This window comes from Oryx dammah, unplaced genomic scaffold, assembly GCF_014754425.2.
Source record: "Oryx dammah isolate SB20612 unplaced genomic scaffold, SCBI_Odam_1.1 HiC_scaffold_23, whole genome shotgun sequence".
In the NCBI taxonomy this organism is placed as follows: Eukaryota; Metazoa; Chordata; class Mammalia; order Artiodactyla; family Bovidae; genus Oryx; species Oryx dammah.
Genome location: NW_024070207.1, coordinates 23,530,262 through 23,547,001, shown reverse-complemented (window position 1 = coordinate 23,547,001; position 16,740 = coordinate 23,530,262). Strand labels below are relative to the sequence as shown.

The 16,740-nt window shown below is 36.7% G+C and overlaps 1 protein-coding gene across 5 annotated transcripts in view; it reads left to right on the top strand.

The window, feature by feature from the left end:
* KLHL13 (kelch like family member 13) overlaps positions 1 to 16,740 on the top strand; it is a 201,033-nt gene that overhangs the window by 151,849 nt on the left and 32,444 nt on the right. For all 5 annotated transcript variants that reach the window (XM_040265128.1, XM_040265132.1, XM_040265131.1 and 2 more), the window contains one exon: positions 10,779 to 10,920. In XM_040265128.1, coding sequence (XP_040121062.1) covers positions 10,779 to 10,920 — 142 coding nt within the window. The remainder of the gene's footprint in view (positions 1 to 10,778; positions 10,921 to 16,740) is intronic.

Sequence of the window (16,740 nt, the reverse complement as noted above, 5' to 3'; positions counted from 1 at the left end):
AGAGGAGTCATTGAATACTTTTGAGCAAGGAAGTGACTTTCAGAGCTATAAATACAGCTACAGTATGTGAAGAAGCTGTACTGTAACAAATATGTTAATAACCAAATCCAAGGAAGAAGTAATAGATACCCAAAGTGTGGCAGGGACAGTGTGGGTGGAGAGGTGGTGAAAGATAGATGTGTACTAGAGAGACACTTAGTAGTACTTTGTTAGTTGCCTGGACATAGGAGATGGGAGGGAACCAGGAGTCAAAGATGACTGAAATATTTTGATGATAACACTTTTCTTTTAGAATCCAGAATATCCTATCTATGTCTCTCTTGAATGCATGACATCGAGATACATTTGAGATTCCTAAACTTTCTTCTGACTGACTAAGCTTCCAGAAATGATCAAGAACTATGTAGTCAAATTTTTCCATTGCGAGTATGGAACTTACGTACACCCGTGGTGGATTCATGTTGATGTATGGCAAAACCAATACAGTATTGTAAAGTACAAAAATAAAATAATAATTTTAAAAAAGCCAATTTTCTCCTTAAAGCATGATCTATAAAAATACTGGATTTTGAACATTTAAAAATGACATTGCTTCAAGAAATAGCTTGTTATAGATGGGGTGATTTGAGGGGGAGTAGCATTTAGGCCAGCATTTTCTAACTAGCCTAGCAAACTTGACACCTTGACCCTGTTCTCTTCATCTACTTGGTGACTCTTCTTCACCTCGTTCTCACCTGCAATTTGAGAGTCAGAAATTATAAATTGGGGTATGAAAATTAGTTTAAAGGACAGTATGGAAGGAAGGAAAGGAAGGGAATGCTCCTCTCTTGCTTAATATCTTTCAGTTATATATGTCACAAACAGTTTGAGGCAGTACTTCATTACAGCTTCACAATTCATAGATTGCTTCAGCAAGACACATACACACACAGTCTGAAAATGCTCCAGTTAGCTTCTACTTCAGAATTCCCACTTAGTTGACTGGGAAATGTGAGTGTTGGATACCTGCAGTCATACTGTTTAAATGATATGGTCTGCCTTGACCCTTTTTGAGTTCCAACCAAGAACACAAACTCTTTAAGCCAGAGACCATTATGTTCCTAAAAAGAAACACCTTACCCCCAAAGTGGCAAACTCCTCAATGAATCATAATTTGCATTTACTCTCTTAAAAAAATAACCAGTCTGCCTTCCAGGAAGTCATTACCAATTTTTATCAAGAATACTTAATATTTGGGGTAAACAAATATAGTCATGGTACATAAATACTTTATTCAAAAGAGTCCTTCCTGCACAGTGGACAAAATCTTATGAAAGTATTTTTATAGAGCAATTTTTGTTACTCACATTAATAGAGCTATCTGTAGTTAGATCATGAAATTGCATTGTGATGTTGAATGCAACTGACCAATACAGTAATCTTAGTTAAAATAGTTTTCTAGGACTGTAGTCAAGTGGAGGTTCTGGATGGCATTTCAGGAGAAAAATCAGAAGCCATTTCTGCATTTCTTCTCTTAGAATATGCTTGAATGTGTAGATAGGTGAGTGGGCTGTGACAGTAAGGTTTCTTTCATCTTTTAACAACCTAAGAACTTAAGGTCAGGAATAACTGGTTATGTTTCTTTATGGTAAGCAGTGTACAAGATGGATAACAAAGTCTTGTAGCAAAGTTTCATTTAAAAAGCCTTAATGATGAGACTTCCCTGGTAGTCCAGTAGTTAAGACTCTGCTTCCAATACAAAGGGAATGTATTCCATCCCTGTTTGAGGAACTATGATTCCACATGCTGCAGGGCTCGACCAAAAAAGAAACAAACAAAAACGGGGACTCCCCTGGTGGTCCAGTGGCTAGGACTGCACTCCCAATGAAGAGGACCCGGGTCCAATGCCTGGTCAGGGAACTAGGTCCCTCCCACATGCCACAACTAAGACCTAGGGCAGCCAAATAAATATTCTAAAAAGAAACAAGAACAACAAAAAAAGAAAAACTTTAATGGTGAGGCAAATATGTACAAAATGGAAAATAATTCCATTATGAAAAATTGTACTAAAATTAGACTTTTTGCTTCTCCAAGCTTCATATCTGAGACAGGCTTGGGAGAACTATCCTTAGTGTGATTCCCAGACTCTTGGGGTTAAGACTCTTCTGATTTCTCTTTTTGTGTTACCTTCTTTTCTCTTAAAAATATTGGCTGTCATAATAAAACATCGATTTGATGAAATCATATTAAACATATTTAAATGATTGATTTGATATATTCATTGAAATAATTAGGGTTGCCTCTAGGTCATTGCAAAATCAAGAATGAGATTTGTTACGTTTATTATAGTCTTTGAAGATAGAATCAGTGGGACTCATAGAGCTGCCAATTGTAATTCTTAAAACATGGAGTGCAATTGGCTATTACTTTTAAGTTGGAAAGTTTACTCCTTGTTATTATTATCATGTTTCCTTTTAAAAGAGAAATAAACATTCCCTTAAGACATGGTCATGAATTATTGACTTCATGAAGTTGAATATAACTAGGAAATTCAGAAAAGACAGAAATGGATTGGATTTTTACCTCTTGATTAATGATTCCTCCTGTTCCCAGAGAGATTTGTCTCAGTGATTTCTAATTGGTTTTGAGCTTGTGGAATCTGCCTTTATAATAAACTCTAAAATTGGATAACTTGGATATTTGAATATTTCATAAACTGAAATTTTAGGCAGGTAAAAGCCCAAGTCTTTAATAATACGGTTTTCCCTTGAAACGCACCATAGCACCATAGTCAAATTTCAAAGTTAGTGAGTTACAGATAATAGGAGTAAAATGACATCTTGGTTAATAAATCCTCTAGGAGCAAAAAGCTCCTTTATAGAAAGGTGGCCGGGGTGTAAGAGTTCCCATTCCAGTTTCTTCATTTGGGGATTGAAGAAGGAGAAGGCATGCTCCTGGCCTCAGGTATAGCTCAACTTCTTCATAGCTGGGCTGGTGCTAGCCATAGTGGGGTAGGGAGCATCCTTTTAGAGGGTTATAACTCTTTCTTCTGGGTGCTGGGAAGGAAACTATTGACTGTGATGGGAGTCTATGCTGTTCACCCAAACTGTATGTCCATGTTGCTGTCTGCCTCCCACCAGTACCACTTGTGTACTCTCTCACCTTATATGGCTTCTTAAGGCAGGGGAGTTTTGACTGAGACTTAATTTTTTAGGTAGTAGATACAGAATCAGCATTTAGAATTCATTTATTAAAAAGTAGTGTGGTTGATTTACAATGTTATATTAGTTTCAAGTAGAACTCATTCTTTTGCTTATTCTTTTTTTTTCTGTCTATCTATCCATCTATCTACCATCTATCTATTTAACTACCCATTGGGGCTTCCCTGATGGCTCAACTGGTAAAGAATCCGCCTGCAATGTGGGAGACCTGGGTTCGATCCCTGGGTTGAGAAGACCCCCTGGAGGAGGGAACGGCTACCCACTCCAGTATTCTGGCCTGGAGAGATCCATGGATTGTATAGTCCATGGGGTTGCAAAGAGTCAGACACGACTTAGCGACTTTCACTTTCTATCTATATCTTTCATCCAAATATGATGAGAAATTTATATAAACCAAGCTTCCAAACAGTAGAATTTTCTAGTCTAGGTGCATGAGACTTGTAGTTTAATTGATATATGGATTTTAAAAGATGAAGGAAGACTAAAGTTTTGAAATATAGATAGAGGGAGCAAACATTAAATTGACAGTGCCCTGGTAACTCAGACGGTAAAGTGTCTGCCTACAATGCGGAAGACCCAGGTTCAATCCCTGGGTCGGGAAGATGCCCTGGAGAAGGAAATGGCAACCCACTCCAGTATTCATGCCTGGAAAATCCCATGGACTGAGGATCCTGGTGGGCTACAGCCCATGGGGTCTCAAAGAGTCAGACATGGCTGCGTGACTTCACTTCACTTCAAGGACAGGACTGAGATATTCAATGCAATGCTTTATGGTTTGGATAATTAACTTTCACCAAGTAGAATATCATTTGTCATCCCATTTGTTTAGCCCAATTCCCTCATCTGTGTCATAGTGCTATTTCTGTGATGGCTATTGGATGGCTTTGGAATTCAGAATCTGTTCTTTTAGATGTTTGTATCAGTAATGTTGAGTTCTCCCTAAATTTGATCTGAGTTATATCTTAGGATATGCTCCCTCCCAACCCCAGATGTGTTGGGAGAATGGCATGGAGAGGTTTTTAACATTGGTATGGTTGTAATGGATGTAGTGGTAAAAGTGGGTAATTTTAGCCTGAACTAATTCAGCCAACAAATTGGTTCCCTGTAACAGAACGATCCTCGTGTCTATAAATTAAACATCGGAATGTCCATCTTGAGGCTTCATGGCCTATACTCTCTGCTCTGTTTTTTAGGCTTGGTGTGGTGGGAACAATGTGGGCTGTGGAATCAGATTCAAGTTCAAATCAGTTACCAGATTCATCTCGAGGCCTTAAACTCACTGAGCTTCAGTTTCCTGTCTTTAAAATGGGATTGTTACGAGGATTAAGCAGCACAGAGAACATGTCTGGCACACTGCCTAGTACACAGCAGGTGCTGGGTAGATGATCTTATTCCTATGTTAAAACTGACATCAGTTATTTACTAATGTGATTTTATTTTAAATGTGACATACATTTGCATATAAAGAAACTTCTTTACTTTGGAAAATCACTTTAGAGTCTGACGCTATCACTTGAACTTTTTCTTCTCTTTTGTGGGCTCTGGTATTGCTACAGCAGAAAAGAAAGCCTTGGAAAGTTTAGCAGCTATTTTATATCATCTATGCTAAAGATTTCCATTAGCAGATTTATTGCAACCTGACAATAATGTACTTGTGTCATTAAAAAATACAAATAACGAAAGCTTTATCTTTCTTGGATTCTTTGAGGCAGGCATCTTTTTAAGATACATTCTCCATAGTTTCTGAAATAGTGATTAATTTACACTTTCTTAAGAGGAATTGCTATGATGTTGATAAATTCCTTGTGCAGTGGTACCATAAATGATAATTTTAGTTGGGATATATCTTTAAATATTTTAGGTTTTAAAGGTTTTTCTTTTACAGAAAATACCAGGTTTATTATATGTACATTAACTTAACGAATTGGAAAATTTCTGATTTTTAAAAATACTTTCTTTTTTTTCTTAATGTCATTGAGTGTGTGTGTGCATGCATATGATTCAGGTTTTGATGGGGTGGCGAAGGAGAGTTCTAAATTTTTGAGATAGGAAGCTTAATATCTTTAGAATTCAATGTAGAATGCATATTTTGAATCTATAGAAAAATCAATGGGAAATGACTAATACCGTCTTAAGTTTTTAATTTATTTCTCATGGGGGAAGGAAATACCTTGACGGATTTAGCACTCAAATTCAAATGAGTGTGAGAACAGATGGCTGAATTTTTCCCCCACCTGCCAATGCAACTTTATCACAAGAAATGTTTCATTTAGCAAATGCTACTGCTAGCAGACACTTCTCTGTTTCAGAGCAGAAAAACAAATGGCGGGGGAGTTCTTCTTTGAAGAAAGCCTTTTTCTTGACTTTCTTTTTAAATTGTGAGTGTGAGAAATATGTATTTTATTTTTCTGGGGGACGGGTGGTGGAAAGCATGAGTCAGTGCCTTGATTAACCAGCGTGACTTGTTGTGTTATACCATTCATGACTTTTATTTTTGTTTTGTTATTGTTGCTATACTTGCACACCAACCCAGTGGCACTGACTTTCAATTATAATGATATTATTACTCTGGGAAATTGCAGTATTTGAATAATACTTTCGACACCAACTCAAAAACCCCTGTTCTTTTGTTATAGTGCTATTACATTATTAGAATTACATACATTGTTAGGCTTAATCGCTTTGTAATATAATAGTCACAAGCAATAAGAAGTGCTGTGAAACTGATTGGGAACTAAAGAGAGAAAAGCATTGATATACTTCTACCTTTCTAGTTTTTCTCTGATTCACTTTTTTTTTCCCTCAGAAATAAAAAACAAGTAAAGGAACAACTTGACACCTGTTCTGCTGGTCTTACATATATTCCTATCAGCATGTTTTCTTGAAATTGATGAGTGTTCTAAGACTATTTGAGGCTTTGGAGCCGAATGATGCAATTATGAGATACCCTTCCCATCCCCATACGACATACCAACAAACCTGACTGCTATTGTGAATTCTAAGTACACGGATCTTCACAGAACATCTACCAGACTATTAGCTCTACAGAGCTATTCATTGTTGAAAACATATTTGAACCAGATTGACAGACCACTCTTGCTCTAGCCCACCTACTAGTAATAAACAGTCCTTCATTGACATGGTGTTCAGTGTAAAAAAATGAATTTGTACATTTGATGAGTTTTAAATTTTCATTAAAAATCCATTGAATAAACAGTGTCATGCAGATGGCAAGGGCTTAATACATGTTTGCACTAGCAATTTTGAGAATATATCTTCTCTACTCTTTAAGTGTACAGGTTTGCTTTAATTTGCATATTCTGGAATACTAATGAGGTTGGAGTTGAGCATTTTCTATCTGTTAATTATTTGTACTTATATATTTATAATTGTGTTCTTATATCATTTACACCTGTTTCCCTTGGGGTAATTTTTAAAAATATGGATGGCTTTGAGACAGCATTACAATGTTAGTGTCATCCTGCCAACGTGTGACAATTGCTTAGATTGTCTATTTCCTTTCTTTGCAAATAAGAGTGCAAAAAATGCCATAGTCTGTGTATGTTTGGTTTGACCACCTTTGTAATGCTTTTAATAAGATGATCAAACAGTGCTTCTTTCTCTACCTAATGCTCTTCAAAAAAGTAATTGTTCCCTTTGAGCAAGTACAGCTGACTGATTCAAGCACACTTTGTGGAAGATTGCTTTTGCGCTCTGTGGTTGGTCATTGTTTAGGAAATAAGATGTGTCCAGTGGTGGTGGGGTGGATGGGAAAGGTGTGGTAGTAATGTATAGACATTATAAGAAAAAGATTGAATTTTTCAAAAGAAAATTGATGAACACAATCTTACCCATGAATAATTGAACAGTTTTGATGAAGTGGGACTATTTGGACTGAGTTAGCTTAATTCTAAATTAGCGTGTAAAAGTGAATCCAAATACCAATTGTTTTCTTTCTCCTCAGATAACAGTTGTTTTAAGCAGAGTTAGGAATGATTCTTATATGAGTTTGCAAAGAACAAAAGCCTATGTGCATGCTAAGTCGCTTCAGTTTTGTCCGACTCTTTGCGACCCTATGGACTATAGCCGTCTAGGCTCCTCTATCCATGGGAAGAGGCAAGAATACTGGAATGGTTTGCTACACCCTCCTCCAGGGGATCTTCTGGACCCAGGGATCAAACCAGCGTCTCTTATGTCTCCTTATGTCTCTTATGTCTCCTGCATTGGCGGGAAGGTTCTTTACCACTAGCGCTACCTAGGAAGCATAACTGTCATTAACTTCAAAGCTGTTATCTACTTATCTCCCATAAACAGTTGATTTTTCAGATTGATAGACTGGAGGAGAGCAGAGATATTCTATTATTAGATAGTCTTAGAAGAGATAGTGGTAATTAATAATTCTACTGTGTTTCTGACTGCTAGCATTACCTCATGGAGTTAACTCTCAGACTGAGAAGTTATTTAGAACATGAAATTTCTTTAGAAAAATTGTCCTGAGGAGGTTATGTCTCTCTATCAGGGTTTCTCAACCTTGGCATTCTTGAAATTTTTGCCTGAGTACAATTTTGATGTGGAGACCTTTCTTGTGTGATGTAGGATGTTTCATAGTGTCCCACTAGATGAGAGGAGCAACCCCCACCTCCACCTAGCGACCATGTAAAATGTGCCCAGACAAGGCCAAGCATGGGCATGGGGTGATGGGAGGCAAAAATCCCCTTGATTCCCCTCCCTCCACTGAGGACCACTAGTCCCTGTATCGCTTCTAACCAATATAACTTGAAAAAAATAAGATTAAAAAATGTCATTTGTTCTTGGAATTACTCACAATTAATCATTCCTTTAAGGATAGTTTGATGTAATTGTGGCTTGGGGTTTGCAGAGAGGTTTCACCTCCTTGCAGTGTTGAAGAACAATGTGCTTCACATCCAGTCAATAAACTTAATGAAAAGGAGATAGAAGAGAGTATTAAATCTGCTGAGGTTGACATGACATGTGGTGTTACTGATGCAGAAATAATAGGGAGCGTTGTGAATGTTAAAAAGTCAAAAAATGTTGATAAAAAATCGTGAAGAAGATGATTTTAGTAAAGCCTTCTTTAGCATTTGAAGTAATTAGTTAGAAAGCCAGATGTATTATCTTGCCAAGAAAGGGCTGTATTTTCATATTCTGCCTTTCAATTTTAGGAGCAAGAGACCACTGACAAAGCAAGTGGTTGTCTGCAGTTTATTCAAAAAGAACAGTTTCCAGGATATGTCACAGGGGCAGTGCGGTTTCAGCTTTACTCCTGTCCTGTTTACATATGTGGTTCTATAAAATGATAATTGATGGTCCTTTAAAGCATTGCATGATAAATAAGTGTCTTCGGACTGACCCACAGAAATGATGATATATTAAACCTCTCATGTGCCAGGTTCTATGTCGGGAATACAGAAATTAATGAAACATTCTGCTTGAATGTCCCATTAAAAGAATCCTGGATGAATGGAATTTTTCTGGTTAGGGATATCAGTTACCGTCATTCTATTTGCCACTTTTCCATTTGATTCTGTAATTATAAATGTCTGTCTGCAGAAGCTGGTTAAAAGTATCTGTGAGTATGTGTAGGCTATATATCATGTATATAATTTAATTCTTTTAAAAAGCTATTTCCAAAACTAGTGGAAAGCTATATTCATTTTTTATGCTTATTAAAATATTGTTCAAATTTTCCTCTTCTTTATTAAATATCCATGAGAGTTGAATAAAACATGGTTATATATATACTATGGCTCTAATATTGTTAAGAAGAAATGACATCACCCTGAAGGCCAAGATTTTTGCTAATTATTGCAGGATTTAAAGCCATTTAGTTGGTGTTAGAATTCAGAAAGCACAAACTTTATTAAAAGTATAGTCTTAAAACTTTTTTGTTGTTAAAACTGATCACTGTAGACTATAGGTATGGTAGGGGGAAAGGTGAAATCTTTATGGAATTGGATAGACCTGAGTTAGAGAAACCAATACTTCAACCTTCAGAAAGTTAGAAAGAAATAGGAAAAAGACAGAGTTCTGGCACTTGAAAATCCATTCTTCCTTCTTCCCTTCCTAATGTCCATTTTAGCAGTCTGTATCATGAATGCACAAACCCGTTCAGAGCCACAGGCTCCCCACTCTTAGGCAGGTGATTCAGAAACAATTAAAGCAATACATACCTAAGGAAACAGAAGTTGCCAAGTCTGAGGAATAATGAAAGGTTGTACATGATGGTCAATTTTTAGTGTAACCTGAAGCCTTATAACTATTGTTTTGTCATTTTCTCTGTGAAACTAACTGACCTGTTGACTACAGGTTCTCTAATGCTTTTTATGGCCCCTGAAAAATTGCCAATGTGATGTATACACTTATTATTTTTATTATTTGTTTGTTCGGAAAGATGGAAAACCACAAAGCTGAAGGAAAGTGAAAGTGAAAGTTGCTCAGTCAGGTCTGACTCTTTGCAACCCCATGGACTATAGAGTCCATGGAATTCTCCAGGCCAGAATATTGGAGTGGGTAGCCTTTCCCTTCTCCAGGGGGTCTTCCAAACCCAGGGATCAAACTCAGGTCTCCTGCATTGCAGGTGCATTCTTTACCAACTGAGCTATCAGGGAAGCCCATGCTGGAGGTATTTAGCTAAATAATCCCAAGTGATTATTTGGTGAGAGAGACTCCCAAGAAAAAGAAATTATTTCATGTGTAAAAATTCAGCTGTGCTCTGCAGTTTGTGGGATCTTAGTTCCTAATCAGGGATTGAACCTGGGCTCTCAGCAGTGCAAGCACAGAGTCTTAACCACTGGGCCACCAGGGAATTCCCTCATGTGTAAAACTGTTCAGTTGGAGTTGATTAGAACTACAGTAACACGAAAGGAAATAACGTATAGTATATCACAGTTAATCTTTGTTTTTTATTTATGGGATCTTTGAAATTTGGAAACAGACTATATTTAGATTCAGATCCTGGCCCAGTCACTTTACTAATTTTGTGACCTTAGGTAAGTAATTTTTAACCCTTCTGTGGCTCATTTTCCCTCCACTTAATAAAACAGATATGATAGTAATATTCTTGCAGTGGATTGCTTTGAGGATTATATGAGATCATGTGTGTAAATTTCTTGACAAGTATCTGATATACAGTGATTGTTCAATAAATGACAGATATTATTTTTATTTCTAAAAGTAGATATTCCAAATTAATTTTAATTGCAAATAATACAATTTGATGGTATTGCTACCTAAACAAAACAATCCCAGAGCAATTACTCTGGCACTGAAAAAACAAACCCTTTGTAATTATAGTTTTGAGTCAGCTGTTAGGTTGATTTCTCAGTTCTCATTTATCTCTTCTGATCTCAGAAGGCTTTTTACAAATATATATCAATTTATTTTGTGATATAGAATGATATGAGCCTCAAATACAATGCAACAGCATTCATGTGTGTTCCATAGTCAGATGATTGGCACATAATCAGATGAGTGAGTGTTTCTTTAAATCATCTCATTATTGTGAATTATATGACATGTTTTCATTTGGTTTTCCTTCTGATTTAAAAACCTTTTCAGATCTCTAGTGGAAGAGGAAGACCAGCACATGAAATTGTCCCTTGGAAGCAGCGAAATGGGCCTCTCTTCCCATTTGCAGTCTTCCAAGGCCGGAACCACACGCATCTTTACCAGCAATACCCACAGTTCTGTGGTGTTACAGGTAAGTTCACTGTCCCTTTTACATTATTTACATAGCTTCAAAAACCACCCAGGGTTTTTTTGGTGTGGGATGTCACTAGTGGGAGATGTTGTGCCTGTGTGTGGACAAGGGGTTTATGGGAACTTTGTATACTTTTGCTGTGATCTTAAAACTGCTCTTATATTTTTTAATTTGTAAAAGTTATTTTATTTTATTTATTGGCTGTCTTGGGATATGGCATGTGGGATCTTAGTTCCCTGACCAGGGATCAAACCCGCACCACTCTCACATTGGAAGCGCGGAATTTTGACTGCTGGACCACCAGGGAAATCTAAAACTGCTCTTAAAAAATAAAGTTTACTAATTAAAAAAAAAGTAAACAGAGGAGAAACCTTGAGGGGGGAAATTACATGCCTTCCTGATGTTAAAAGATATTCTGACTCCATTGTTTATTTCGTTTGTGTAAGGGAGATTTTGCTATCATGCTACTTTCTTACAGAATGTTGTATCTGGCAACGTTGGCTTTTCATTTTGTCTTAGGAAGGGTAAATATCACAAAGCCCCCACATTAAATTTTCTAGTTCCTCACTCACAACCTATTTTCCCATCACCTTTATCGTAGTTCTTGAGATTGTATTTATTTGGTGTCTCAGCTCACATTAACAATTGTGGATATAGGAGAAGGGTTGAGGGATTCTGGAGGCAAACACACTGATACATGCAAGAAGTAATAACTGACACCAAAGGAAAGAACAGAAAAACAATAGAAAGCCAAAAGAACACCAAAAAGTGCGATATTGAGCTGTTTAACATAGGGATAAGCAGTCCAAGTACTTCTGAGTACTGTGGACACTCCTTGACCTCTGTGGGTGTTGCTGACTTAGAGAATATAGTATAATGCTCGATGTCCATAAATTTCTTTTAGATATAGTTAAATTATATCAATCTTCTCAGCTTACTAAGGTAAGGAAAATAAATCCTTCTAAATATATTTGTAAAAGAAATCTCCCCAGATGAATTTCATGCATATCATTGGTCAAGAACCGTTATGGTCAAGCAGTATATATATAGTATGTATATAGTATATAGCTTAATGAGAGAAAGAGGCTGGTACTTGCTATGTGGCCAGTTAATGTCTCTGGGATTCATTTTTCTTATATCTAAAATATGACTCTTGGGAAGCAGATTTCTAAATTTTCTTCAAGTTCCCATCTGTGATTCATTGAAATCTCATTTTCCCCGCGTTTCAGTTTCTAGTGGGAGCTGGATTTTATGGTTCCTCATTCATCAACAGAAATGAGAGGGCCAGGAAGGAAAAAAGCTTCCCATCTCCCAGAATCTTAGGTTCTCCGTAAATGGTTTAACTGTTGGTTTTACAAGAGTATGGGAGGAGGAGAATGAGGAGTCAAACAGGAAAAACATGAAGAGGTTTTTTTGTTACATTAAAGTACTTTCTGTAAAGAAAAAGAGACTCACTCCCTCCACTATACTTCTGCCCTATCCATGACCATAGTCATGGATTAAAGCCCATTTTTGTGGTCCTGCTAATTTTAAAAATTTACTTTATATCAAATAATGAAAGCCACTCCAGTATAGTCAAAAAGATTTAGAACAGTAGTCCTCAGATCTTATTCCATATCAGAATCACAAGGAGGAGGGCTTGTTAAACTGAGTATTGTGCCCCACCCCAGAGTTTTTGAATCAAAAACTCTCAAGATGGGACCCAGCAATGTGCATTTCTAACAAGTTCCTAGGTGATGTTTTAAGTATGCTGAAAGAAGAGAATGCTGAAATATTAGAATCATAAGAATGCTTACACTTGGCTGTGTCAGCTTTTAGCTCGGCCTTTGTTGGTTTAGGCTGGTGGTGGGAATGGAAATGTGAGAGTAACCCGAGAGTTTGTTCTTTCTTCAACTGATTTTTCCATGTTATATTTTTTGTGGTAGTGTAATGGTACTATTCCATATCGCTATTGAAAAACATTGTATGCTGTCCTTAAAAATTAAAAATGTCCTATTAAAAATTGTGTTCTCACTGAGATTTTTAAGTCCAAGTACTAGCAGGGACTGGCTTGTTTTTTGTTTTTTTTTTGTATCTAATCTTAGGTGTGTGGTTGTCAAGGGAACAAGCTAGAGAAGTGTTTAATGGGTAAATGTTATCATTGTTTTAAAATTAGTAATCACACAAGCTCCAGCTTCAAAAGGCATTGAAAGTAACTGTCAGGGGAATAGATCTGTGGGGAGAAACTATTTAAAGAAGTCTCACTCTGAAGGATACCCCAGTGCACAACTATAGTGGCAAAGACATGAGTTTAGGCTAAAAGTAGAATCCGAGTTTTACCACTTACAGCTAGTTATGACTTTGGGAAAGTCTTTGTCCTCTCTGGGCCAGTTTCCTTATCTGTAATGTGGGTAGTAGATGTGAAGATTAAATGCAACAATTTATGGAACAGTAAGGTGCATAATAAATATCAATTTATTTCCCTTCCATTTGAACCAAACAGAGACGGTGTCAGAGGAAATGTCATTGATTAGAAGTAATGGGTGTGCCAAATAAGGTGCCCATCTGGTTGGCTTGATCTGCTCTAGCAGATTATTTGTCTCCAGTAAATAGGCTCCACAAAACAAGGCTGTTGAAGAAAGTGCCTGGAAGTAATTTTGATACCTAATACACTTGGATTCCTGGAATCTTGAATAAATCCCAGGAGAATTCATGATTCTCATTTGTGTTAGCAATGCAAAATACTTGTACTCAAGTAAGAACCAGGGTTTGCTTAAGTAATAATTGATGAAATCAAGGATTATTTCACTTCCCTCACTCCTTTACTACTGCTACAACTCTGGTAATTTCTCATGGAAAATTTGCATCCTTTGGCTTCATGCTATCATCTCAGGTTGTTAACATCTTTTAAACCCCATCCTATGGTGATTCATCAAATCATACCCTTCTAACACCTTCACTTTTAAAAATAACAGCTTTAGGGAGATACCATTCACCTATCATAAAATTCATCCCTTTCAAGTGTACGATTCAATTGGGTTTTAGCGTATTCGCAAGGTTTGGCAAATATCACCACAGTCCATTGTAGAACATTATTATCTGTATTATCACCTTGTATCCGTTAGCTGTCATTCCCCATCTACTCATAATCTCTTTTTTAACCCATGATAATCATTAGTCTACTATATATCTCTATAGTTTTGCCTATTCAGAATATTTCACATAAATGGAATTATATACTATGTAGTTTTGTGACTGGTTTCTTTTACTTAGCATGGTGTCTTCAAGGTTCCTCCACACTGTAGCATGCATCAGTACTTCTTTCCTTTTTACAACTAAATAATATTCCATTCCATGAATATACCACTTTTATAAAAATTCACTCATCCATTTATGGACATTTGGGTTGTTTCCACTTTGGGGCTATTGTGAATAATTATGCTATGAACATTCATGTACGAGTGTCTGCATGAACATGTTTTCATTTATCTTTTGTATATACCTAAGAGTGGAATTGCTGGGTGATATATCATTCTATGATTAATCTTTTGAACAACTGCCAGAGTGTTTTCTCAAGTGGCTGTGTTTTAAATTCCTTTTGGCATAGTATAAGGATCCCAATTTTGTCATGTTTTTGCCAACATGTGTTAGCTGTCTTTTTTATTATAGCCATACCAGAAGGTGTGAAGTGATATCTTATGGTTTTGATTTGCATTTTCCTGAGTGCTAATGATATTGAGCATCTTTTCACTTTTGTACTGGCCATTTGTATATCACCTATGGAGAACTGTTTCTTCAGGTCAGTTCTCCATTTGTTAGTTGAGTTATTTATCTTTTTATTATTCAGTGGTAGGAGTTCTTTATATTCTAGATATAAATCTCCTAGCAGATATATGGTTTGCAAATATTTTCTCCTAGCACCTTCAGTTTTGTGGTTCCTTGCTGGTCTTCCATAACTACTCTGCCAATCTTCAGTTCTTTATCCATTCAACTATGTAATCTTTGCTACTGCTTTACCTTAGTAGAGTTAATGGGACAGATAGACAAGGCAAATTTCTGGAAGGCTTCTGATTTTTCATTATTCTCTAAATATACGTTATTCTTTCACACTTAAGTGTCTTTGCACTCATCCCTTCTCCCTGGAATACCTTAAGTACTTAACATTTTTTGGTCTGGTAAACCCTTATTTATTCATAATAATCCACCTTAAATGGTAAATTGTAAAACTGGAATTCCAGTTTGGGGCTGAACTCACATTATACCCGCTACAGTTATACAGTGGGTAATCCTGCAGAGTGAACCATCTGAAAACAGTTTCTCCCCATGGATCTGTTCTTTTGATGGCTAATTTCAATGTCGTTTAAAGCTGGAATTTGTGTAACCTAGGCAGAGTTAGTAGCTCCTTCTTTTACCCTTTTAGCCCATCAGGATCACCTACCAGTGAGATCCACAAGATCTAGAATCTAGTTTGTTTTTTCTGTCTGCCTATGATCTAGTACAGGGCACAGGGTAAATGCTTAATAAATGTCAATAAATTATAAGTATTGTTATTTATTATTAATATTATTACCATCATTGGAAGAGAATACATATAAAGGCCCTAGCCCAGTACCTGACACAGAGGAAGTACTCAATGTTTTTATTGCTCTTATTGATATTGCTATGGAATAAATGAATTTGGATAACACTTATAAATCACTTTCATATATACTTGCCTCATTAATACTTGAAGCAATTTTGTCAGGTAGAAGAGGCAAGAATTATTATCCCTATTTTATAGATTGGGAAACTGAAGCTCAGGGAGGTTAGAAAGCTTGCCCAAATTCACTCACCCACTAAGAGACAAAAACTAGGACTTGAACACAGGCTTTCTAAATGTCAACTTGTATTTTTTTCTAATCTTACTCTAAGCTCTGTTCTGTTTTTAAATATAATGTCTTTAAATATTATTTTCGTGCAATATAAGTATAAAACATGTATTAAAGGTTAAAAGATAATTTGGCATGAAGGATACTGTAAAGATTTTGCTCTTAGTAGAAATCACAGAATTACACAGAGTATCTTCATGCCTACCTGCCCTTCTTCCTCTCTGTCAAACTAGGGATCAGGGGTGGGACCAGAGAGAAAAAGTCAGTATCATTTTGGAAATACCCCTGTTAGGACAAGGAGGCCATAACTAAAGTACCATGTTTCAGCTAGTGGAGTGGCAGTGTATAGTAATTGTAGAATAGTTATCTAGGTGGAAACAAATCATTTCTTGATTCTTGACTATGCTTACTCAAGCCTATCAAGCTTGAAAATGCCTCTGTCCTCCAGATGTCTAGGCTGCTAATTAATATTTTTTCATAATAAGATTGGTGCCTATCAGATTGCTCTCCTCCATTTTATCTAGTTATTTTCTCATACAACTTTAGTTGCAAAGTCACTGAAAGATTTGATTGTATCATCTCAAGTTATTATCTATGTAATAAAATGCTGAAGAAATGGGTTTTCTAAAGAACTTAAATTAACTTGTGCTGTTTTCCAGTGGGCTAACTTCATGAAATACTTCAGTTCAGTTCAGTTCAGTTACTCAGTCGTGTCTGACTCTTTGCCACCCCATGAATTGCAGCACGCCAGGACTCCCTGTCCATCACCAACTCCCGGAGTTCACTCAGACTCACGTCCATCGAGTCAGTGATGCCATCCAGCCATCTCATCCTCTGTCGTCCACTTCTCCTCCTGCCCCTAATCCCTCCCAGCATCAGGGTTTTTTCCAATGAGTCAACTCTTCGCATGAGGTGGCCAAAGTACTGGAGTTTCAGCTTTAGCATCATTGCGTCCAAAGAACACCCAGGACTG